At 41.2% G+C, this 18,172-nt stretch overlaps 1 protein-coding gene across 1 annotated transcript in view; it reads right to left on the bottom strand.

Moving 5' to 3' along the window:
- Window positions 1-14,186: 14,186 nt before the first annotated feature.
- BTAF1 (B-TFIID TATA-box binding protein associated factor 1) overlaps window positions 14,187-18,172 on the bottom strand; it is a 41,432-nt gene continuing 37,446 nt past the window's right edge. Inside the window, exons 35-38 of the mRNA XM_057381075.1 lie at window positions 17,626-17,837; window positions 17,306-17,465; window positions 16,544-16,714; window positions 14,187-16,307 (exon numbers count right to left, since the gene is read on the bottom strand). Coding sequence (XP_057237058.1) covers window positions 16,161-16,307; window positions 16,544-16,714; window positions 17,306-17,465; window positions 17,626-17,837 — 690 coding nt within the window. The 3' untranslated portion in view covers window positions 14,187-16,160. The remainder of the gene's footprint in view (window positions 16,308-16,543; window positions 16,715-17,305; window positions 17,466-17,625; window positions 17,838-18,172) is intronic.

The following is an 18,172-nucleotide window of genomic DNA, read 5'->3' as shown; positions in this document are numbered from 1 at the left end:
GATCCCAATTTCCTARTTATTATGGATCACCCTCATCACTTGTGTTTCTGTCAAGTGTGAAGAGTTCATGGGGATTGGTTGTATCAGTTCTTTTCACGGGGGAATTAAGCTGCATTCAAAATTCTGCAGAAGGTAACGCAAAGTCAGCAAGTCGCGGTGCCCTTCTCTCAGACAGTCCTCTTAAATCATGCTCTGAAGGAGGGATGTAACAGAAATAGCAATGGCCAGAAGTGAACACTTCATATCAAATACTCAAGCTGAATCTTTGCCCTATTACCAAACCAATTCCAAATGCACTGTCGGATTAGAAATTTTGGGGAGTTTTGTCATTTGTGTGATGGTTCTTGCAGAAACAGGACTGTAAGAACAACTCACTGGYCCCAGGAAATGGAGTCAGTGGAGTCATTCAGCTGCAGCATGCAAATTYTGAAAACTTGGTWCTCTCATCTTCCTAGAGCTCAGGCTGCACAGCTGAGCCAGAGCCATGTGACAGTGACTCTGCCCAGCTCTTGCTAAAATGGGTTCTCCCTGGCTATCTCCAGCACACATACTGTTCCCACAGACTGAGCCTGTCATCACTGGCTGTACCACCTGCCTGGGCTCCTGGGGCCCTTCTGCAGCTCCTCCTATTACCGAGCCATTTACTCGTAATAGCCTCGCCCTGGCAGTGGGACAAGGCAATCTTGTTCTCTCTGGGTCTGAAGAACACGATATCCMTTCTGAGGCTTTAGAAGGTGCTGATATCACCACTSTGTCAGTTCCGCCTCTCCCCACAAGCACAGTTCCAGACATGCTCTAGACCCCTACACATGCCTCTCCTCAGATCATCCTTACTCTCAAGTACCAACAGAAACCTTCACTGCAYAGCTGAGGAAGGGACAGAGCAATAYCTCACTGATGCAGTCCACTGAGCTACATGCTCCTGTTCACAGAAGCCAGGAAAATGTGTCATAAACTGAACCCCTCTTCTTGCTSCTTTSCTTGGAGATATTTGGGGTGTGCACCTGAAAACAGCTGTGGATTTTCTGACAGAGAAGGCAGTAGTTCTGTCAGCACAGCTGACAGAGGTAAGAGTTAAGCTGCTATATCTTCTCCACACTGCCCTGAACAATGTTTATCTCATGTACATCATGAAGCTGATGTAGCTTCATGTTCTAGTCCAAAGGAGCTTACACATTTCTCTCCCAGTCTTRGTGCAAAAGCAATTCCATTTCTAATATGTCTCCTGGCTCTTATTCTGCACTRCCCTACTTAGGCTCTGCAAAACTTCTAAACTTTGTGGAACAAGCATCCAACTTTGTAAAAGTGTGTGTAAAATTTTTGTCAGTTGACTGGGTTGCACTTTCATGAAACCTAAATGACAAGACTCAGCTTTAGCAATCCACATTGCATGGCCTGTCAAATAAACCATCCCATGTTTATTCCCATCAAGGTATCTGCCCAATTCATAAATGACAGATGCTCAGAGGATGCAAGCTAAAGCAGATTTGCTGTCTGTGCTGACAGAGCAAAGCTGGCTACCAGTATTCTACCATGAGAGAGTAAAGTAGAAAAGTTGTTAAATTCAGAGAAAGACTCCTGGGAGCCAAGATTTGAACAGCTATAGCAGCAGGAAATTCCCCAGTCAGCARTGCACACAAGCCTGACTGACTGGAAATACTTATGTGCTTAAAATTTCATGGACACTGAAGTAATTGCCAAAATGGGGCCAACAGCTMTATCTGACATGGTGAGCCAAAACATTCCCTACACCAGTATGTACCAATGTTCCTGCTCTTGAACCTGCACAAAGACCTTGCCATTAATATGTAACTGAAGCCCTTGACTGAAAGGSTATGAAGGACCAAGTGCTAAACATTAAACTAGACATTTGTCCACATGGACAAAGATCATATGCGTGCATGGCACATCAAAGCCAGATGTAACCTGCAAAGACAAAYGAGCTGACCAGCAATCCTCTCAGATTTTCTGGACAGCTGTGTGCGTGCTATCAAAACACACTCTGATGACACCCAGGACAAGCAGATTCCAAATCCAGCTTCTGAATGAGGACACGAATGTCGCACTGAAGGAAACTCCTCTGGTTTGTTATCTGTTGAGCCTTTCATTTGCATTTGCTCCTGGCTGATGTAACAACACCTCATCAAAATGGTTTCTAASAATATCACATGCATCGCTCAGAGTGCCTGCCACATAATTCAGAGCTGAGTGCCACRGCAAAGGGAATTAGCCCTTCATTTCCATTTGTGGCCCTTAGATGAGAGASTTGTTAATTCAGGAGTTCATTTCAGAGAAAAATGTAATATCTGCCCCTTTTCAAATCAGGTGGTAGCTGAAAATTCAGGGTTGGCAGATCAAGCAAACAGACTGCAGGCAGAGAGATTGCACACAGAGTCAGGATGTTCTCTGGCATGATCCTATTTATGAACAGTGAACATGAATTCCTCCTTCTGTCAGTAGAGGAGAAATACAGGAAACAGAACCAATATCTGAGGTCACAGCTCAAATGCCTTTGAAGGTGAAATTGTTGGTGTGGAAAACCCTTTAGTACTGTCTTAATCAAATCTCACTGTAGGGCCATACTGAAAAAAATAAAAAAGGATGTAATTAAAAATTAAACTCCAAAACTGTTCCAGAAAACTCCTACTCAGCTGCTGCATAACCTTGAAGCTTTCTTAACTCTCTGGCTGACTAAGTTGCCTAAAGGTGTCCCTGCACAGACCCAGAACTACCTGTCCTGRCAAAGCAGAGTAGGTCATATACAGAAGCTGCTTGAAGAGTACCATATCCAAAGAGCATTTTTGTTGACCTGCATTGCACACTTTCATTTCCCTCTACYAAACCCCCACCTTTTCTCACGATTCGTAAGAGCTTCAGTTACAATGACATATTAAAGAAGAAGGAAAAAAATATTGGATGACTGCAAGGACACACAGGTGTGAATTCCTCGTGACATTCCCACGTGCTAAAGAAGGGCAAGATCTCAGATGTGCGGCTCTCCACACCACTTCCTCTTAGCTAGTCCTGGTGAAATTACATTGCCAAGTATGAAAACACTGACTGCCCTTGACACTGGGCAGGTTCAGAATTCCCCAACCACCCAACAAGTATCCAACAGCCATAAAGATGYACCTGTCTGGGTTTATGAGATGTTACTATATGTACTATAGGCAAATGAATGATGAGCCTGCCTTGAGGGTCAGCAGGCCTAGTGACCTGGTGTTATTTCTCAAAAACTTGAAACTACTAGGAATGCTTGTTAGTGAACTAGTAGGCAAATTAGAATACTCTACCATGATGATATCAGCAGGGTATCGAAACCTGGACCACTCCCATGACAGAAATATTTTCTCTGATTACAGAGGACATTCTGGCAGTCATAAATCTTCTGAGGGAAAACACACAGACAACAATTTTTCTGTTGCATCTGTGGAATAATTAGTGACACTACTTCTGTTTAAAGTGCCTTAACAGGAGAAGTGGGGTGAAGCAAACTGTATGTACTCAACCTCTACTTAATTGTGCCCTCCTGTAATTACAGCAATCACTTTGTTTATTAAAATATTTTGGGGGGGGGACTTCCTTTAGCTTTTAAAACAAAGAAATTAAAGGCCAGAGTAATTGCAACAGTGACTGTCTTTGCAGGTGCTCCTTGTCACAGCCTGGCACCAAATCAGTGAGAAGGAATTTCTGACTGCACTTATTTTCCACACCTTGTGCCACCAGGGCTGACTTAATCTAATCAGTGCATGTTCATTTGCTGTGTCTTCTGTTGCTGATCATGGTTAAGAAGTTTCCACTCCCTGGACACTTAATCCTATGTCTCTGCCAGAGTTCCACCCATCTCAGCTCTTATCTATCTAATTACCACAGAATGCATTCTGACTCTATAAAAAAGTCAAGTTGGAAAAAAATTAATAAAGTAGCTCAACTGACAAGAACTTTTGGAGAAAAAAGGTTATAAAATGTAATTAAGCATCTGTTAAACAACTTAATTTTCCCTTCTTGCAGTGCCCCAAAACCAACTGGGCTTGGGAGGAAGAGCAACATTTTTAYGCCAGGATTTGTATGTTGCCTTGCTCTTTATGCTGACTGGACTCTCGGGTGCTCTTGTGATAAAAATAATTTAAAAAATAATAAAAGAAGGAATGGAAAATTTATATAACTCTTGAAAGGAAAGCCTGTTTTAATTTGTTTGTTTGTTTTACAACCTACATATTGACACACTGTCAAGCTTGTCTCCCTCAAGGCACTTRATGGTTAAGTTCTGTAAGTGCATAGGACAGGGAATTCTTTAATTTTTACTAAACCTCTTCTAGGCTTTAGCTGCTAGTGACACATGTAGGTACCAATAAAGCTAATTTGATTTTCAGCCAAACACAATTTAACCACTCACTCCAACTCYTTCAGAGTCAGCCACAACTCTGCAAACATCTTGAACATTTAGAATGTTTGCAAAAAATTCCAGGTTCCTCCCTTCCAAGAGAATAGAGATCAGCAGAAAGGGAAGAGCAGAAAAGATTCCTCTTTCTCAGGCCAGATTATAACTTCCCATTCAAAGCTCCTTTTGTTCATTATCTTTGAAAATATTTGTTTAATCAGTGTCTAACAGGCTCAAAGAAAAGTAGAGCTTCCTTAGGCCTTTACATAAGGCAGAGAGATTCTGTCCTGAAGWACTTTCAGTCTAAGTATAAAAACGAAAATAACTTCTATACTTGACAACTACAAGGATATAAGGAGCTTTAATTGCTGGTTCTTTCTCTCTGTGTAAAGAATTGAGGTTGCAAGTCTGATCCCTGTTTAAAAGGACTGTGTTGGGTAGAGAGGTTAAATTTACATTTAACTGGCTCTCTATCTCCAGCACTGGATTTTATTAGGTCAATGTTTCAAAGACATGCCTGTGATGTCCATAAGGACCACAGCAGCATTCAAACAAACCTTGTACTCAGAAGAGCGCAAATACAAGAGGCTTCTTCTCAGAAATATCCCATTACAYGCACACTCAATTTCAAGTGAGACAATTAGTCAAAACCTATTCAGTGTGCCTAGGTTAACTCCACAAACCCCTTTGGACTGCWAATGAGATTGGCAAAAGCTGGAAGAAAAGGTTAGTTCAGACATTAGGAACAACTCAGGCATCCAAGTTCACAACAGTTATGACTCAGTCTGGCTAAGTTTCTGATAGGCAGGTCAAAATGCATTGTTTGTACCAAATAAGGCATGAATAACAGCACTGCCTTTGTCTGCCTCTTGCACCTCACTGCTGCTGGAGATGTAGGAGACAATTCCCCCACCCCTGACATTCACAGAAATTCACCTTCAGCTTCCTGCTCGTAGATTTTCTGGTGGGGCAAGGACTGGCTCAGTGATGCAGGAGCCTCTTCAGGCAGCTCTGAGTCTTTTTATCTTGCCAAGTCCTGGAGTCAATACAGTGAGATTGTTTCTACTCTTCAAGTTGTCCTGATCCAGCCACTCTTTTTTAGAATTGATAACAAAGTGGTGCTCTCATTAGCACATCTGATTAATTGCATGCTAAAGGATTCAGCTCTGACCCTTGCATTAATGTTGTTGCTCRGCTTCTTTCTTGGAAGAAGAGCTAACAAGGCTGATTTCCTCAAGCTCTAAGAGTGCATTATCATTCCTCTGGCCCACTGAGCAGGGTGCTATAATGTTTTTGAAACAACAGGGATATTCTTAATTTACATTGAAAAGAAGATCAGTAGAAAATTGTGTGATGTGATGTGATGTGATGTGATGTGACGTCATTTGGGGAAACAAAATGCCTTCTCTTTGTTTTCTTTTCTGTGTCCCCTACAGTGTCAAGAGAATGTTTTTCAAGTAGCTGTAGGTAAATAGCCATTACATTATCAGGACTTTTTTTGCACTTTAGCCAAAGGAAGTTTTGCTTTAATGTGCTTAAAATGAGCAGCCTGTGATGCAAAGACACAACTATGGTATCTCTCCATAGGCAAGCACATAAAATCCAGACTACAGAGAGCAGCCTGATACCCTTACACACTCACATTCCTTACTCCCTGTGATACTTCAGCTTGTGTTGCATTGTGGAAGAGTTTCAGGGTGAAAGGAATCCCACACAAATACATTYACATCCTAGTGGGTTGCAGACCTTTACACTAACATCACTGAACAATCACACTAGTCCATAAAAATGGAAATAGGACTGGCACTGCCATTTCCCCCTGGTGTTCCAGCTGTGCTCAAAAGAAAAGGACAGCAGCTGGTATTTGTGYTCTGTTATGCAACCAGGATGAGGAACATTATTTCTGAATCCAGCTTTGGTTTAGGCATGACAAAAATACCAAACTGCTCAGAAAGGAAGTTACAGCATATGAGAAAGCTGAAATTAGATGTATAGAAACAGCAAACTTGTCATAGCAAGGGACCTCTGCTGGCATTTCCTCAGCTGAGGAYACATAGGTTTGGACCTTTGGCCTCGGCTCTAGTCAAGGGGCAAGATACAGACCTGGGAGTCTTGAATGTCACTGTGTCTGAGGATGTGTTCTCTCTACCACACTTTATTGAGAACTATCTTGACCTAGAACTGCGTAACTCAGCTTTAACTCCCAATGAACTCAAGTTTTTTGACTGTGGTTCCGTTAATTTCAAGCAGCTCTGGACTCCAGGTACCGTGGGGTGCTCCTGCACCGTGGGGTGTGTCCCCACTGCCTGGGATTGCTCCTGGGCTAGAGTGGGTAAMTGGACTGTTGCTGCACCACTGCAGAGACCTGTCCTCCATTCCTCAGCCATACAACACTGCAAAAAACTGCATAAACTGCAGCTCACCTCACCTCCTCCTGGGACATAAAGCCTCAGACTTTCTAACTGCCCAAGTTTTGCTTTAACAGTATCCAYCTACTCATCTTTTTTTCCCCTACTTGTTTCAGAAACTCAGGCAGCAAGWACACACCACTTACGCAATGCAGGATGTCTCCAGCAGTAACAAATGGACTACTTTGGAAAACATAATTGCTGGGTTGGGGTTTTCAATACATCTCTGAAAACATAATCTCTTATAATTTGAGTCCTGACTACGCTACCACCTACTAATACACAGAAAGACTCACCGAAGTGGAACTGCTCTTTAGTCTCACCGTGATTAACACCTGCCACAGGAGATGTAAATTCYCTGGCAGCTGTGAGCTAGGATTAGAACAAGGTTGAGGTTTTTGTGCGTTTGGGTTGTTTTTATTCTCCCAGGGATGAGGAAAAATAAAGAGCTTTAAGAGACATGGAAGGCAAGTTTCTTTTTCCACTTTTTCTCTTCTTCCATTTCTCAAACACAAGAGAATTTTTTTCCCCTTTCAGAATTTGCTTTGAAACTTTAAACACTGATGGGGAAATTCATTGCAATAATTTTTAGAGCAACCTCCCTTTTTGTATTCATCTGTCCTACCAAATTTATTATACTTAACTACCTGTATCACTAGCTACTTCCTAAAATACAGTTTACAGTCCATGAAACCTTTTKTGCAGATCTGCAGAGAACTGGCTAATTATAATGGTCCCAACACCCTTTGACAACTCAGCAACTTACCTGGATGAAAATACCTTCTTTCTTGACATCATGTTTCCAAGCAACCACTGGTAATTCCATAAGAATTATCAGTCATCCATGGGAAGTGAAGAGGGGAATGTTTCTTGCTCCTCTCACCCCCTGTGAAGTAGAATTGACAAGTTTACACAAGAGCATTGAATTTCCAGCTATAATTCTAGTCCTCCTAAGGCCAGATGAAAATTTGAAATAGTGATGCTTAACATTTTTGTTATTTTGTGAACTGCTTTACTTTAAAACTGTCTGAATCTGGTGGAGGTATGGGTTGGGGTGTGTGGAAAGAGCAAAATGCTATGTCTGTGCTGTAAAGAAAACTTTTATCTAAATTACAAAACACTATTCTAGGGGAAATCTTAAGGTATTGTTGTAGACACAGACTGACCTTGATGGTTTTCAGTTACTTTGAACTCCTCTGAGTGCTGATATACAAAATTGAATGATATATAAAGCAAGTATACATCTGAAGTCTCTCAGTATGCAAGAGATCTACTTCTGCTCTTGTGTCCTTAGCTTCAAAAAATCCTAATTAGCAACTGGTCCAATCTTTTAATGAGTCTGTAACATCATTTAACTCTGCAGCCACATGCTGTTMAGATTGCCTTTCCTATTTTAATGTGAGTTAAATTAGGGTTTAACTTTTACYCATCTCCTAACTTTCTCAGCTGTGAATAATCCTCACAGCTCAGTGATTTGGCTGGTATTTGTTACCTGGGACATGCTGCTAAATTGCTRCTACCTGTCCTAACAAGCCCTCTGACTGAGACAGCTGACAAACGTCTAAAAACAAAATGAAAGGGGAAAACAGCAACAAATGCTCCTCAGCTTAATTGGGCGGTGTGAAAAAGGGGTTACTTCATCAGCCTTTGTAATTTTCAGGGATTAATTAAAGGATAATGTTTTCTGCAGAGGAGTTTATGAGGCAATAAATAGCTTTTGCAGCTGATTAAGTRCCAAAGCAAAGCTGATAAAGGCATCTAATAATTGCAAAAGCCATTTAGTGCCTTGAATACATCACTGCCACGGATGCAAGTCTTACTCTGTGACAGATCGGACTAACAAAACGGAGAGGAGCCCTCCTTGCCTTTAGAGATATTGAATGGGTTACTAGAAAATCCACAAGGTGTGCAACTCAGCCCCAAATCCGGGCTGATCCTCACCTGTCAGGAATCCAAGAAACCCAGGTGAAGCCGTGGGTTTTGCTGCTCTGCAAACACTCCAAGTGCACGAAGCCCCCTCCTCACCGGGGCCTGTGCTGCCCCAGCCTTGCCCGCCTTGCTCCGGGCTCTGAGGCAAGGTTTGGTGTTTGGGGAACACAATGGCAAACCTGGGGGTGAAATGGGAAAAGGGGGAATTCAGGGTGGCTTGCACTGGGCAGCTGTGATCAGTGGGACCCCCTCTGAGGGTGGGGGATCCCACACCGTGCCCAGCCCCACAGCGCGGCCTTCCAGGCCCTGAGGGTCCGTCCATGCTCCCTGAGAGTGTGGTGACAGGAGCCGGAGGAGTAGGGAGGGACTCGTGGTTCTGAGGCCTTTTCTTCCATTACGGTATTTTGAGTGCAGGAGCAGTGAGGGCATGAAGGCAGGGAAGGTTTAGGCTGGATATTAGGAAGAGGTTCTTCACCTCGAGAGTGGTTGGACACTGAACAATCTCCCCGGGAAGCAGTCATCACAGCACTGACCTGACAGAGTTCAMGAGCTATTTGGACAATGCCCTCAGGCACATTTTGTGCCTCTTGGGGCCTTCCTGCACAGGGCCAGCMGTTGGACTCAATGATCCTTGTGRGTCCTTTCCAGTKCAGGATATTCCRTGGTTTCACGATTCTATGAAGGCAGCGCTGGCTGCTGCATCCTCACGGGTGGCTTTGGGCCCCAGAGCTCGTGTGGAAGGGTTGCAGCTTCTCTCTAGGTTTCTGTGCAGGTGCAAGAAGCTGTGGGGCGTTCAGAGCCATCTGCCACTTAAACTTATTTGAACTTGGAGACTGGCTGGTTTGTTTTCTCCTGTGGGGTGGCACAGCAAGCTCCTGTGGTGGTGGTTGGAGCTACTTTTCCTGTTTAAGTGGGAAGGGGATGAAGCAGCACACACCAGGCTCCCAGGGGCAAGGCATTCTAATCTCTTCCACAGCAGTACTGCGGTGGCTTTGCCAGCTGTGACCACATCTAYATTGGAGGCAAAAATACTGCACAGTGGGAAACAGGGAGAAATAAACCAAACAGAGCCAGGGAAAATAGGCTGACAGCAAGTGCATCCCATGTCCCTTCCTCCTCCTTTGMTTTCCCTGCCTCTACACAGCCCATGTAAACTGTCATGGATTTTGGTGTTTTTTCACTTTCCTTGCTTTGTTTGCTGCCTTGCTCTTCAGCTGATAAATAACAGGCACAGCCAACGAGTGATGCAACTTGTAACTGTGAGAACACATAGTTCTGCATTTTATAAACAATAATTAACTACTGCTGACTGTGCTGGCCGTGAGAAGCCTGAAATGCTGATCACATCTTGCAGCTCTCACCAGGGCAGCAAAGAAAGCASAAGTATCAACTTTGAATTCTGCCACGTTGTCCTTTCCAGCTTGCAAATGAACTGATAATTTAACTGATATGATGCCTAAATGGGTGAGCTTTAAATTAGCCATAAACAAAGACAGACACTGGTGGTTTGGCACTGACTGCTGGTTTTGTTATTGTGCATGATTCCTTCCTCTGCCTTCTCTTAGAAACACTTTCTCTTGAATATGAGCATGGGCCGCATTTTGACTTAATGCCCAGAAATKAACTTTGTCTGTGTTTATATAGGTATCCAAATGTGTCCAAATGAACATGAAATAGCACTTGAATACCTAAAGTTTTGTTGACAAGATTGTTGTGGTTTGTGAGTGATGATACTTGCACCAAGAATGAACAGTTGCAAGTATCCCAGAAGTATTTTATAATTTGGACTGTGTGGAGGCATGGGCAGTGTGGAGAAATAGATCAGACTACAGTGCAACCTTTTCCTAAAGGCACACTTGTTTTGGTAATGCAGGGTCAAAAACCAATTTTGCTGTAAAGTGAGGCAGCTCTAATTTAGAAGAAAGGCAGAAACTGGAATGTGTCAGTTTCTGGGAGTTGATGTATTCTTAATGTCTTCCCTCGCCAGCTCATCAGAGGGGCACAGCAGAGATCATGACAAATTCAACTGACTTTTCAAGCTCTGTTCTTGCAAATGCAGTTAGATTTTAACATCTGCGTTAGCTCTTCACTTGGCTTACCATTACAGATTTCTACTTGAAGGCTTTATTTCTCAGATGCTGGGCTGTGATTGATAATTAAATCTCTGAAAGTGCAGTATGAGTCACAAGGAACAGGGTCAGAATACAAAAATGTGTATCTGGAGCGTGCAGTATTTACTGGAAAAGAGCTAACACAGAAACAGCAGCAAAAAGCACACGAGTTAACCACACAATCCGCTTGGGCCGCTACACTGACAGTATCCCCATTTTCTCAATGGAGTATGTAAGCACCCAGCCTGCATAAACTGTGAAATGTAATTACCCTGACATATGGGAAATCTCTGGCAGGCACAGCCTTGGCATGGATAGCAGAGCATAGCCCTGCAAAGGCCCCTGGAACTGGAGTGTATTGGAGACATGGCCAGCATGCTCCAATAGCTCAGCTATTTCTGAGCCTCTGACGGAACTGCAGAGTAGCTCAATTTGCTGCAGCCCAGGAACAGCCATTTGGCAGGAGGCAGTGTATCCTTCCTTTCTCCCCATTCCTGCAGCTTTTACACCTGAAGCTGAATTTATGGGTTTGAAGTTTCTGCTCTCTGGATTGACTTCCTTCCCTCATCTGAAAAAGGAAATTAAGCAGTAAATGTTTTTCTTTAGTATGTGGAATTTTCCTCATACAACTTAGAGGAAACCAACCCTGGTCTGAATATTAAAGAAAATACTGAAGGTATTTTCTGTATAAAACTGTAAGAGTTTTTTTGTTGATCACTTGGTAAATTGTCAGACACCCAACTTTCAAGTTAGCTATCCATGACTGAGCTGAGAAAACAGAACAAGTCTTGAACATGGGACTTTTTAAAGGTTTGATAGCCTTAAGGAAGGATAGATAACCTAACAAATTTCCTAAACCCACGTGTGTGAGTTTGTGCAGATGCAAATCTGGCTGGGTACCATTTGAGATGTAAAGTTGCAAGTTTGGATCCYAGTATCTACAAGAAGTTAATAAAAATTACAACCTTGGCAAAGGATATCTTTTAGAGTTTCTTTCTTGTCTTCTMACATATCTACTTCAGTATTTACACAGTATAAGCATAGCCTATKTAGCTGTTGCCCAAGAAAAATAGATACAGAGGAGTTCAGCACAGACCTTCTACTCTTTATGTTAAAAGTACCTCAGTGTTAGAAGAAAATKAAATTTGTATAGCTGCTGCATAACAGAGAGGACTTGGCATTAGGAGCACCAATGCTCCAACCAACAAAGCTTTTCTCAKGGTTCACAGCAGCAGAGCCCTATTTTTGCACACACAGAGCAGATGAAGAGCATCTCCTGTTTGAGAGACTCCCAAGATCACTGAATTACGTCAGTGTGAAGTTAGAGCTCTGCTACCCTGCTGCTGCACGGTCCTCCCAGGAGGGGAGTGGCATTCCTGTACTGGAGAGGGTGGTGCTGTCCATCTCACACCAAAGGAAGCTTCCACTTTTTGGGCAGAATCCCTGAGTCTGGTTCCGATGTCAATACCAACTAAATCGTGACCCCTGAACAGGGAGCTGGCCTTAGAAACAGTGTAACYGAACAGACACCTCCAAGCCTGCTGTAGAGGGGAATACTGGAGAACTAGTGAAGCCACTAGAACATAAGGAGCCAGCTGAAAGGGTTTTTGACACAAATTCAAAGGTCGTTTCTTTTAATAGGCCACTGAGAGAATATAGATGAATTATCATCTCAATAAAGTRCTTATAATTCAGAGAACTGTCCTTGAAAGTAATTCACTTAAATGAGATATTAAAAGTGAAATAATTTTTACTCTAAAGCATCTCTCTGCCTGGTTCCAAACTTTTATTTACAAAGCAAATTATCACAGGTCAATTATTGCTGTAGTCCTTAAAAATTTCAAAGTTCGCCTTATACCAAAGCTTGATTTAACACTGCACACTAAGCTAGATATAACATATTATTTATCATTTGCAAGGAAGTTAATAAAAGCTTTGGTATGTGAATGTTTTAATCTTTGAAGTTTTCCAGTTTATAACATGGCTTAGAAGTTACACTACTTCTGCTTGAATTAAGGTTTAATTAGAAATAAATGCCCTCCACCTTACAACCTGCAGAACCATGAGATGGTAGGAAAGCTGGGAATACCACTAATGGCAAATGTAAGCATTTGTCTAAATCTGGYAATCTTAAAGTAAAATACAAGATTTGTAAAGATCATGAACTAAATCAAAAGACTGAACTTGAAGTAATTTGAGGYAAACTAAATGATTGACTATATATACCATAGACAGTCAGTGTAATTTTGCTTCCAGCRAGCTTGAGAAGAAACTTCCAAAAGCATTAGGGAAAAGGATAAAAAAACCTGCAAAAGCCTTAAGTAAATTTGCAGAAAGCAAGCAGCTTCCTTCCTATACGACTTCCAAAGATAACACACATGGAGAAAGAATTCAATCTGTCAAGTCTGTCTTAGTTAAACTAAGTACAACAGGCACAGCAGAAGGTGTGCTTATGCAGACCTGGTGCATATTTGCTGAAGGTAGTTCTCCATTTTGTTTTAAGTAGAACTTCAAGCAGTCCTTAAATCTGGTTGAAAAGAAGCATTGTGTGTACAGCTGTTTCAAAGTCRTTCCTTCCAGCTCAGAATGTGGTCATCAGTGAGAGGCACTTCGTTTTCACAGGTTAGCAAGCTCTGAATCAGGAACTACACAGATTTGGAGGTCTGGCTTTGGTGACTATTAGTGGCTTTTTGATGCTGTTAAATGATGAGAGATCAGTTCAAATTACATACAATACATCAAGCCTTGAGTATGAGGTACTAGATCAGTAGAAATTACAGATGCCCCATCCCTGGAATGGTTCAAGGCCAGCTCTTGGGAGTAATTCTGTTGTAGTGGAAAGTGTCTCTGCCCATGGAAGAGCCTTGGAGCTGGATGATCTTTAGATCCCTTCCAACCCAAAGTGTTCTGAGTCTATGCATGGTTCTACTCACTTCATGTTTCTTTGGGCCTCCACTRACTCCACGTGCAGTCAGTCCAGGCTTAGGCTATATCCTCATTAGCATCTGCACCAGGGGCAGATCTGGAGAGCAAAAAAATGGCTGGATTCATTTCAGCCTAGAAATAAATTTTTCTATTCCAGCCCAGACCCTGGTCTGGTCCMGCTGAACACCTATTAAAGAGGTCAAATGCTGTAAGTGAATCCAGTTTGTGCACTGAGAACACTGTGCAGACARATCAGATCACAGCAAATGCTCTGCTAGTTTGAAAAGCACAGAAGAGCTCCGTGTTAAGTATTAAGGTAATTAAACCCCATTTTTTATATACTTGGTGCAGTGCTCCTGTTGGTTTACATTTCAAAGCATTAATTCACAGAACACTTAGGATCAAATCAGTACATATAATAACCTTGAAATTATTCTAGTTCTGCCTTCCCCTGTTTTGTGGTGCAGGAATCTTTCTGATGTCATATCTGAGAGCCATCACTAAAATTATTATGGTTGCATAGCAACCTCAATGTGATAAATAACTGGTTTAAAACAGCCCTATGCCGTACACTTCCAACAGTACCCCAACAGTTTCTTACCACTGCACCTAATAAAACTCTTGAAGAAAAACATATGCAGTTTTTATGACTAAGAAGTTCCTTTATTCAAACACCTTGTTTTTTCTAGGCATTATCACCAAATTACTGCACAAAGTTATCTTCAAGAATGCTTTATTCCAGCACTGTTAACTTCTCTGCAAACAGCACCAAGCCCCATCTTGTCTTTCCTGCTTGGATCATCAGCTGAAAGCACAACAGAAATAGCCTGAAGGTAGAAATGAACCAATGTAAAACTCATAATCCAGCTGTAATTTCCAAAGCATTGGGTTTTYTATGTAGCCAGATGAGTCTTCTCTACAGAAACAAAACTAAACATGGACAAACTCAACATACAACTTACATATTCCCAGTTTGTTTTATTTTCATGGAATGCTAATTTAGTTACAATCTGGCAGTTCATAACTACTGAAATGTGACATTAATYTGTCTCCAATGCTGTAGAACTGTCTTGATTTATATAGTTTTAAAACAATCTTATTTTACAATAGTTGAGGTCTCTGGTGGTTTTTAAGCTCTGATGCTTAAGCACACAGTAAGCTACAAACCTTAGGTTTTATATTTATACATATATTCTATGTATTCAGACAACTGCTGGAAGTTATCTATAATTTAATATTTATAAAAAGTGCATATACTGGTACATATGCACATCTAGAAACACACTTTTACTACTGCCTCCCTTTTATAAAAAGCTGCATAACATACAGCCATATTACTCTCACTCACTGCTATTAAARTCTCTTACTACCTTTGATACACAATTTTAACTATTCAATTACCTCAAACTGAATGTAGGTATTTCTATGTRTATTTTCTCCTAAAGAAAAAACATCCTCCCTATTCCTTTAAGAAGTTTTAAATCATGCATCAGTTTAGTACACAGTCACTTTAGCAAGGATTTTAGAATCCTAGACAGTGTAAAACCTACTTCTGGAAAATGTCTGTCTGTATATTTAATTTCTTTTAGTTACAAAAAATATATAGGATTGAAACATACTGAATACATGCATCTTTTAAAGTGGCTATATTCTAGCCTTATAGATAAATTTAAAAAGTACACCCCTGCTAACAGGATGCAAACATAGCCTGAAATAGGCCATTACCTGTATTTAATAGAGCTCCTTACATTAAAAAGTTCAAGTCAGCTGTTCTCACAAGATGGTGTCAAAAGACTGAAGAGCGTGATGTATTTATAGTCAATATACAAAGGTGGGTGCACAGACCTAGTGCCATTCCATTAGTCAATACTTTAAAAGCTTCTAGGCTTTGCCTCTGGTGATAATCAGTCCTGAAATGATCTGAATRAAAGCTTAAGTTGAAAATTGCTTTAATACACCATAAAAGCAAGTTGTGTTTAAAAGAAAAATGTACACTGAACAACCTGAAGTACTCACTGAAACAACTGTACAAAACTATTATAGATACAGAAAGAAATAATGGTGGACTTAATTGCAAACACAAGTAACACTTGTTAACAAATGTAAAAACCTGCTTTGTTTTAATTCTTCTACCAAGTAAGAATTTGCAGCTGTTCAGAACAAGTAAAATTCAAACCACCTCACAATGTTTACATTTAAAGTTTTTATACAGTGCAAACGTTTAAGACAGAATAACTTCCCAGTGAAACAGCTGACACTACTTTGTGCCAGTCTTTTGAAGATTCGTCTTTCAGTAAGTCTATTTACACATTAAGCTAAAGGTTCACTCTATATGCTTTGAAGTTTGCTGAATATCAGCAGAAAAATATGTGAACTAGCAGCAGTTGTATTACAAATGTGTGATGGTTACTTTAATGAATGCATAAAGTTTTCAAGACTGTATTCAGTGTCATACTGCTCTTGATCCCATAGTTCTCCAAGGTTTTCGAGTACTGATTTCATTGATGCTTTCCCCGAAGAGGTAGAGGTATCTGCTTTTTCAGTTTTTCCATCCTTTGCAAAAGAAAAATATTCCTGTTAATATACAGAATAATGTTTTCAGGAATCTAACAAATTCAAGTCTGATAATTCTTCTGGGGAAATATCACTGCCTCCTGTTGTTCAGAGAGCTGTCTACTATTCATCAGTCCAACTTTAGCATTCGTGTGATTAAATTTTACATTTCAAAGCAAAGCTTTTCCCTAAGCTGACTCTATTTTTGGTAGGTATTTGTAAAAACGTTTCTTTACCTTATCAAGAGTGAACAGATCAAGAAGCTGCTCTGTTCCCATGCTCTGCAGGCTTGCATTTTCTTGGCTGATCACKGTATTTGCAATATTCATTTTGAACTTTTGAAGACCCATGATCTTCTCTTCCAGAGTTCCYCTGGTTATCAGGCGATATACATTAACAACACGTTTCTGAAAGAAAAAAAAGCACACTTAGCTAAAAAGTACCATCCCAGGTATTCAGAAAGCACAAAGTTTTAGTGTTTATCATGGACAGTCTGGAAGCAAGTTTGGCTTGGAGCTACCCTTCAGTAATTGTACTCAGTCTCACAGATGTTAGATAGAAAGCATGAGACTGTGCCACTTCACAGCACAGGCAGGTTCTGTTGCCTCTGTACTACAGAAGAATTCACTGCTCTAAACAGCTCTAGGGGAAGACTAACAGCAGTCACTCTCATCCTGTCCAAGCATCAGACAAGGACAACCCTGTGGGCTGTCCCTTMAAGTTCCTTGTCTCAGCCCTCAGTCATCTCTTCCCCCACTGAAGGGTGATTCTTCCCTGGCCTCTCCCCAGCAGCTCAGRAAGTACAGAAGAAAAGGCTTAGCAAGTTGGAGAGAGAATAAGAATGTTCACACTTCAGCAGCTGGCATAATTGCAAGAAATCAGWATGAATGGAAGCTTGGTGGAAACCCACAGATGTCACTTTGTTCTACATTACAGTATCTCTCAAGCAGGTTTAGCAAGAAAAAAGCCACAGTTATGGGACATKAAGAGGTTTTCACCTGCCCAATGCGATGTGCCCGATCCATGGCTTGCAGGTCTCTCATTGGGTTCCAGTCATGTTCCACAAATACGACTGTGTCAGCCCCAGTCAAATTAAGTCCCARTCCACCAACATGAGTGGTGAGCAAAAGAACATCGATAGATGGGTCATTATTAAACCTGCACACAAGAAAAAGTTAAGTATGGTAAGCATCATTTAAATAAAGAATTYATGAACCTCATCTGCTCTGAGGCACACAAAACCCCCAACTTTGCACCATATAAATAACATAGTTCATCAGAGTTGGCCTCATACTGGTTATGAGGGGATAATGCATACCGGGAAACAATGGAATGTCTCTGCCCAGCAGGGATGCTGCCATCCAGTCGTAAATAAGTAACTGAAGGTARCTGAGGTCTGAGAAGGTCATGCTCCACTATATCCAGCATACTCTTAAGCTGACAGAAGATAAGCACTCTGTGCTGGGCCACAACAGCYTCTGTACCACTTTCTGAAGATCCTCCATTCCCCAAACCACAGTCTAGCAGCAGCTTTAAGTAAAACATTAAAGTGCATTATCAACATGACTGTAGATCTCATGTAAATATTGACATTCATGGACTATCAAAAGCAGAAATGAGAGAAACAAACTACAGAAAAAAGTACGTAAATGACAGTCACTTAAATGACAAGAAGGCAAAGTTTGGCTTCACTGTCAAACTACAAAAATCTTAAGAGTCATCAGAAAGCCATTTTCTTCACTTTACTTAGAATTTAAGTAAAGCTATGTAATCTAATCTAACTTTATAAAGGAAACAGTCTCCTCCATAATTAATATGAAAAAAAATTCTGCAACAAGAGGGACAGCAACAAAATAGAAGTAAGG

The sequence above is a fragment of the Malurus melanocephalus genome, unplaced genomic scaffold (genome assembly GCF_030028575.1).
Source record: "Malurus melanocephalus ecotype Western Australia unplaced genomic scaffold, MMel_1.1 scaffold_12, whole genome shotgun sequence".
In the NCBI taxonomy this organism is placed as follows: domain Eukaryota; kingdom Metazoa; phylum Chordata; class Aves; order Passeriformes; family Maluridae; genus Malurus; species Malurus melanocephalus.
The sequence above is the reverse complement of the archived record's forward strand: the minus strand, read 5'-3'. Positions and strand labels throughout refer to the sequence as shown.